The sequence below is a fragment of the Monopterus albus genome, unplaced genomic scaffold (assembly GCF_001952655.1).
Source record: "Monopterus albus unplaced genomic scaffold, M_albus_1.0 scaffold524.1, whole genome shotgun sequence".
Taxonomy (NCBI): domain Eukaryota; kingdom Metazoa; phylum Chordata; class Actinopteri; order Synbranchiformes; family Synbranchidae; genus Monopterus; species Monopterus albus.
Genome location: NW_018128404.1, coordinates 157,350 through 165,506, shown reverse-complemented (window position 1 = coordinate 165,506; position 8,157 = coordinate 157,350). Strand labels below are relative to the sequence as shown.

Here is an 8,157-nt window from a genome sequence, read left to right as displayed (position 1 = left end):
GGTGTGGTGTAAGAATGTTAACACTATGTAATAATTCTACTTGTGTGATGTAGAAGATAATTATCAAAGTATGTAATTATGTAAGAATGTTAACAATCTGTAATAATTTTTTAGTATATCACTAGCATGGTGTAGAACAAAATTATCTATGTAGAGATACTGCTTGCAAACCAATGATGGTAAGATGATGTTATGGGGTAGGACTGGATAAGTCTAACTTCTTCCTACTCCGTTCAAGCATGTACTAGGTATAAGCAAATTGATAATGCATTTGTGGATATGTGTGAAATTATGCGTGTTGACATATTGACTGTCTTTACATGTTTGAAAGAATAAATCAAATCAAATCAAAAAAGGAAGTCTATTTAAAACAAATTTTCCTGGACAGTACCCTGCTGGAGGGATACATTCTAGTAGCAGCATCTAAGTTCTGTTACCCACAACTGGCTTTTTACTCACATAAACGGATAATCAATATTACTGTCTCTCGGTTATCATTATATGGTCAGCTGAGATATAACAGCATGCACTAACTGTTTCTATAGCTGAGTCAGTGTCACTGCTGCAGGTGAAATGCTCACTATCAACACTGTGGCCTCTTTGGGAACATCATCTTACACACAGGGAGATTTAGTTTGGTTGACTGATGAATAACAGCACATTATGCATTTGTTTGACACCCCTGTCAGCTGTTGTTAGCTCAGCCAGTGACGACACAGCTGTGCAGAGTTTCCCTCCCAGCACTTCTCCTACTGTGGAAATGGACTCCACATACATGTAACTCTCTTAGCTTTGCAAAGAACGTATTTATGGTCATTTTGATCCCTTTCAGGCACTTGGTGCTTTCAGGATGTCTCAGGTGAAATCTGAGGAACCTTTTAGCCCATCGCTTTTTCTCTCAAAACACACTGGATGAATGCATACACAGACCATGTTCTCCCTAATGTGCAGCACAGATGAGGAAGGAATAAAACACAACTGCAAAAATACTCCAGCTGTCAAATCTGCAAAGCACAAACTTTTTTCCACATTAATTCTGAGCATAATTTGATAGGAAACAACAACAACAACAACAAACCTACAAGCAACCACTAGAACATTTACCTCCACCACAGCTCAACAAGGTACTGTCCAGGGAAATAAAGAGAGAAATTTGTCTTAAATAGACTGTAACTTTGAAATGTACTCATTTGAATTTGCTTAATGGAACAACAGAAGCTGCATTTGAACCTCAGACAAACTTTGGAGTGAGTTTTTGCACAGAACAAAACTTGTGTAGCTTGTCACATTCTGGATGGAAACATTCAGGGACAGTTTGGCTATGTTAGGAGCATGGCTAACCACAACACAATGTAAAATCACAGGCTAAAGATTCTAAAAACTGGCAAAATATCAAACTAGAAACCACAAAGTCTCCTATTGTAGTAAAAGTTGTGTGAGACACAAAACAAAACCTTATGCTCATTATGTTATTCTCCTGCTGTCATACTGCAGCAGGCCTCAGTGTGTGTGTGTGAGACAGACATTACCATATCAGTGGTTTCCCCTGATAGCCTCCATCCACTTCTCCTCTCTCTTCCTCTGCTGGGATGTAATTTTGGCTGTTTATCAGAGAAGAACACTTAACACACACACACACACAGGATGTGAATCAGAGCAGGTAAATGCTGAAGCAGTGGGGAAACTTGTCTGTTGAGTCGAGAACAAAATAAATCAGTTCATTGAACAGAAAGATCTGAAAGAAGGAGAAGGTACAAATAGTGAGACAGCCTGCAGTAACTGATCTGTTCACTGCAGAGAAGGCAAAACAAGTGGTGAACACAGCACTAACATATCATCACTTCTGAGTTGATATGTTGAACTTGGTTCTTATTCCCGCCTCCAGCAGCTACAGAGCAGCATGACCCTTCATGTGGAGTGGTGTCTGTGTTCACCTGGTGAACCTCAGTGTTTGGTCTCCACCACCTCCTGAGGGGAATGGCTGGCTGTAGGTGTGTGGGAACGGGAATTCTTTTTCAAAGTGCGCTTTTGCAATAAGAACCAGGGTCTAAATTGAAGAGCCCATAGGCACTTTTCCTTGTTTTCTGTTGTATCTCCAATGTGACAATGGTGAATTATCATCTTACACATGACCTAAAGCTCAAAAAATGAGGTGAACGTATGTTCTAGTATTTCTATGCAGAAGTAACTTGGCTTATACACGTCTCACAAACTCTCGCTCGTGAGACTCTTTTCCAATAAGGTCTTCCTTGAGTGGCCATAACATCCAGGCCTTTGCACATTCACGTGAGCTTGTCTGACATCCACTGGTGCCATTGTAAAAGCTGAATCTTTCGACTGGATTTGTGGATATATTTTCCCTCCTGCTGCTGCTCTGTGACCAGAGGATGTGGAGAAAAAGGAGTTGTGTGCATTCATGAACTGTCCTCACGTTTGAAGAAAGAGGCCTTTTGGCTTTTTGATTCTGAAACAATTACATAGTATTTGGAGTTATGAGGGGTGCCAAGCTAATCTAGAGGTACCTAAGATTAAACATTAAATGGCTGGAAATGAGCAAAATGAGCAGCTGTGGGGAATTTAAGTTCTGTGGAGACTGAAGTCCCTGCTTGAGGGGACTATTTTCTAAAGCTAACCCATAATGTGTTGCTGGAAAAGATAAAAAAAAAGAGAGGATATAAACAAACTAAACAGAATATTCCCACAGTTTCTCTTTCTCTTTCTTTAGTGTGAAATAAATAACCGGCACTGACTACATGCTGCTGCTGACAAGTGAACGCTGAAACATGACCATGATGCAACTGATTCTTGTCACTTTATGCTGAGAGTGATCATGAGTCTGTTAAAAGCTGGTGTGGAAAACAGCAGCTGACTTGTGCTTCATGCATTTCAACAGACTTCATGCTCCAACTTCCATCAGAAAAAAGAAGATGACAGAAATTAACAAAGCTAATTGGTTTTTCTCTGTCACTACGTGTTTGTTGTTAAAACATGTCAACACCCTGCAACCTGGAAATGTGCATCTATATACAGTGTATGAATGTGTGATCACATGGCAGTGAATAATTATATACATTTGTAAACTTAATACTTGTTGCTGTGAATAAATGCTGATCACATTATTGAAATGTAAAACTTCCTTTTACAGCAGATTCACACTGAGACCTGTAGGTTACACATTCTTTAACCAATTTAAAAAGCTTTAGTAATGTTACTGTAGTGTGACAAAATGTAAGTGTAGTGCCCCCTACCCCCTTTATCATTTGGAATGTAAGGGACTGTACCAGTCTCTCTTCATGCTCTTCAAGGGTGCGTCCGAACATGATGTCGTCATCCAGATAGACTATTACTTGGAGCAGATGCATGTCCCCAACCGCTTTCTCCATTAACCGCTGGAAGGTGGCTGGAGCTCCGGTAATCCCTTGCTGCATCCACTCAAACTGGTAGAAACCTAATGGGCAAATAAATGCTGTCTTCTCTTTATCTTCCTCTGCCATGGCGATTTGGTAGTACCCACTGCGGAGGTCCAGCACGGAGAACCACTTACTACCAGCCAAACAATCCAGGGCATCATCAATCCTAGGAGTGGTGTACTGATCTGGGATGGTACGAGCATTTAGGTTTCGATAGTCGATGCACATCCTGATTGTCCCACTCTTTTTCCGTGCAATTACAATGGGAGATGCATACGGGCTCCTTGACTCCTTAATGATTCCAGCTGCCAACAGTTCTTTGACGTGGCGTCGTACATCTTCAATGTCCGCCAGAGCGATGCATTTGGACCGCTCATGAAATGGCTTATCATCTGTCAGTCTAATGTGATGTTCTACTCCCTGAGCTAAACCCACTTCCCACTTATCAGTAGAAAAGACATCTCCGCAGTTTGATAACTTCTGCTGCAGTCTCCTTTCCCAGGCCTCAGGAATAGGGGACTCCCTGAAGTCAAACAAGGTTGGGTCTATTACTTTGTGGATGTAGCTGTCTCCAGAAGGCCCAACAAGTGTGTCAGTGGGGTACACATGGGCCACTACTGCTCCTGCCGGAATGGTAATATCCTTCGAAGTCTCGTTATGTACCAGGACCTGAATGGTCTTCCCGTCTACAGCAGAAGACGGAAAGACTACCGGGATTATAAATAGCCCAGCTGGGAGACTGCCGTCCTCTGCGGTGTCCAACATAAAGATCTCCAATCCCAGGGGCTGAGCGGTCTCCAGTTGACAGACAAACTGTGCATCCCTTTTTGGTGGGACCACACAGGCCCCAGGTCCTCTCCACCTGACTTGTCCTTCCGGCTTATCAGTGAGTCCTTTGGCTTCTCCTTTTTTTAACAGCTGTTTGGCAGGGGTTTGGGTCTGGATTCTCAAAACCCGTGCAACCCCAACTTCCTCGGTTTCTTGACTGAGCATAGCAAGTCTTTGGAAAAAACTGGCGTTGGTGCCAATAATAACAGGCACTTGAGGAGGACCTTCCGGGTCTGGGAATATGAGAGCCAGGATTGAAATGGATTCTTCAGCTCCAGTAACAGCAGCAGGAAAGGTGACATCAACAACTATATACCCCTTGTATGGGTAGCTAGACGAACTGAGCCCCCAGATTGACAACCCAGTGAGGGGGTGCACTTGTACATTGGGGAGGTTCTTGGAGAACCAAATGTCAAACACAATAGTCACTTGGGATCCTGTGTCTAATAGAGCCGTACACTCCAGTCCATTCAGCTTCACCTTGACAGTGGAGGCAGGGCCCACTAGTCCCTTTGGCAGACTACTAAACTCATTGATGTCCACCTGACTCTTTTTTGAGAAACAAGCTTGGTTCTGGGCTTGTCTGTCGCTGTCATCGGCCTCATACTTCTCTCTCTTTGCTTGCCGCAGAGATCGGATCAGCTTTTGAATCACTTGTTCAGAATTGGGTATAGCCTGGCATTTAGTTGCGATATGGCCATCTTCTCCACATCGGTAGCAGAAATACTCCTCTTTTTCCCGTGCCGACTTGCTTCTCAAACCCTTGGAAGACACAGAGGAGTTGGTCTGAGGCTCTGGTGATGGAAGTGCAAGTTGTGCAGAACTGACACTCATAACCGCCAACTGCTGCTGCAACTGCTGTATCTGTTTTCTTAATTCCTGTACTTCAGTATTGTCTATTTTCTCCTTCTGCTTTTCTTTAGGTTGGATTACCAGAGATGATGTAGACACCGTTTTGGACTCCCCTCCACATATCTGAGCTCTTAGTTCTTTGATTTCACCCCTCAGTTCTTGAATAGCAAAGGCACTCTCTCTTTCTTCCTCACAGCAATGTATAGCTTTGACTTTAGCAGACACTCTGTGGCGAGAGGTTTCACTCTCCTCTGCTTCACGAATCTCCTTCAGTAAGCTCAGAAAAGAAGGTGGACGAGTGGTTCTTTCTCGTAACCACAGCTGAAGTAACACCATGTCTGAGTTTACTGCCCCTCGAATTAGTTGCTCAATCTGTACCTTGTCAACGAGTTCTAGAGGCGCTCCATCCCGCTCTACGACTTTGTTGAGCATCTTCTCTATCCGTCTCAGGAATTCTGAGAGGGTCTCTCCAGAGCTCTGGCGCATGAGACGAAGCTTGAAGTACAGGTCTTCCCCAGACTCTGAGGATCCAAAAGTGGTCTCTAATGCTTCGAGGTAATGCCATGCACTTGCTTCAGGATCTGAGAATCGGACAGCCCTTATGATTTCCAAGGCAGGTCCCTTGAGGCTTTCTACAATTCGTCGTTGTTTCTCTTTCTCAGAGCACTCGCTCTCTGATATCAGGAGTCTCGCTTGTTCCATCCAAGTTTCCATGTTTTCCCCTCCTGATGGGGTAGGAACTATAGCAGAAAATGTCCGCAGGCGCCTGTAAGCATTACCGTCACTGGGATGCTTAGCAGTCTTTTCCAGAACTCCACCCACTGCACATATGATGGACTCAGGGGAGCTTCCGGTTGTGTGGCGGGGATTGCAAAAAGTTTGTAGGTCACCAAGGGTCTTGCTTTCTCTTGTTAAAAACTTATTAAGGCGTTCAGTAAAATCTCCTGAGCCATTGTTGGTTACTGAATTCATTGATTGGACTGCTATGTTTGCCCATGGCTCTTTCTTTTCTTCAGGTGACACTTCTGGAGGTAAGTGCTTAAGGTCAGTGGCTTGTTTACACTCACATAAAACTATCAGGTAATGTAATGTGGGTCCTTCTCACGTGTCTCTGACACGAACTCTTCCCAGTACTTTTACTGTTTCCATTACTCCTTCATTGGCTGCAATGTCCGTGTTGGCAGGGACATTTAGTAACATTACTGCAAGGGTTTTATCAATTCCAGCCTCCTCACACCAACTGGATAGCTCCACTTGCAAACTGGTGTCTTTCCTCAGATCCATTATACTATGCTGTTCAATCACTTTTCACTTACTTGAGACAAAGGAGACAGTGGTGCTTAGGCTTGAATGCTCTGATCTTCTCTTTTGTTGTCTTGCTTCAAAGGATCGTAATGACTCACCAGAGGGAGTATCCCGGACGAGCCCCCATTTTATGTAGCGCCCCCTACCCCCTTTATCATTTGGAATGTAAGGGACTGTACCAGGTTCAACAAAAGTGCCTATGAGCTTGTGTAATAAGGCCCCTCTGGTGTCACTGATCCAACCGTTTATATACTCCTTACTGCACTGCGGAGTAACAGGTGTGATGTTTCCCTAGTCTCCACTCGTTAACTATGCTAGAGTAAACTCAGACACTAGGTATTACCTGCCAACATGAAACATTTAATTTAAAAGATTATAGAAAAAATAAAAGAAAGGAAATGCAGGATATATAGCAGTCTGACTATATCCCCAATCACAGTGGTTACCCTCTACTGTCTGTATCAAAACCCATGAAATATACAAATCCACACTTCACCTCAATTGAGTACATATACCAACACCTTCTTCACATAACATACCATGAACAGATTATGAACACAACTCTGTACTAAAAGTTACTTCACATAAACATACAGATGAACAGATTAGGAACACAACTCTCTGTACTAGAAGTTACCGTGGGCCCACACATACCATAACTCAACTTTCACACTCCCACCCCGTAGCAGGCCTGTAAGTGCGCTAGTCCTGGAACACTGACCCCACAGTCTTCTTCACTCTCTTGAAATCCGAAAAACAATATCCATAGTACCTTGGATCCGTGGTAATGCACTTTAGGAAACACTCCACCTTGTGCGTCCCAATCCTCGAACGACATGGCCTTCCTGTCCCCAGCCTCGGGCGCCGCTGTATCTCACGGCCGAAATATCTCCTCTCCAAACCGCAGAACAGACGTCTTCTCTTACACTTAGTTCGAGTTATTGAGTTAATAACTCCAACCTTCAATGTCACTCCCGTGTTCATTTAATCAACCCACTGTGGTCTCTCCCGTTCGTCTGTCTCTCTTTCCTCCAGCCGGCTCTCTCCTTACCCATCATCCCCCTTGCTTAATTTTCTTAAAGCTACAAGCACCCAGTTCTGGTGACAACTACACCGAGCTGGATTCCATTTATACTCTGATTTAAAGCCTAAACCAGACGAACTGTAAAATAAAACCACCCACCTATGCTACCTTACATCCCCGTGGGTTACATAAGTGATGTACCTCAGTGTGCCGTGCACCATGTACCAGTGTGCTGGCTCTGCATGTACCTGGTCATCCCGTTGCTGTAAACACTCCACAGTAAAACCAGTTCACATCACACTTTAGCTGCCTTAACACTACCAAAGATTAACCATAATGACTGTGACCTGGAGAACACGCCGATAAATCATAGTGGTCATTGTCATGTGGTTTGTTTACGAAGACAATATATTTATTCACATTTTTCTTTGTAATTTCAACATACAAGTCAGAAAACATTTAACATTGTTATTCACAAGTGATGCTTCCTGAGGTAAAACAGCCTGCCGCTGTTACCTGTCTGATGAGACAGGAGAAACCCTTCCGCTGCTTTTTCCTTCTCTTCTTTGGATGTCTTCATGGGCACATTGCTGCCACCTGCTGGAATGGGGTCACTGCAGAAACCACCAGTGGTGGAGGACTGGGGTCACAAGACTTGACTCGAGTCAGACTTTGGAAATTTAAGGACTTGAGACTTTGACTGATGACTCAAAATTGCTTCGCTTTTTTTAAAGAACT

At 43.6% G+C, this 8,157-nt stretch overlaps 1 protein-coding gene across 2 annotated transcripts in view; it reads right to left on the bottom strand.

Annotated features, from left to right (window-relative positions):
* The window catches only part of LOC109952966 (uncharacterized), a 12,567-nt gene extending 4,914 nt beyond the window's left edge, over window positions 1-7,653 (bottom strand). The window contains exons 1-2 of one of the 2 annotated variants that reach the window (XM_020588291.1): window positions 3,282-7,653; window positions 1,530-1,601 (exon numbers count right to left, since the gene is read on the bottom strand). In XM_020588291.1, coding sequence (XP_020443947.1) covers window positions 1,530-1,601; window positions 3,282-6,062 — 2,853 coding nt within the window. In that variant the 5' untranslated portion in view covers window positions 6,063-7,653. Of the gene's footprint in view, window positions 1-1,529; window positions 1,622-3,281 lie in introns of both variants that reach the window. The other variant, XM_020588292.1, reaches the window with a different exon arrangement.
* Window positions 7,654-8,157: the final 504 nt, after the last annotated feature.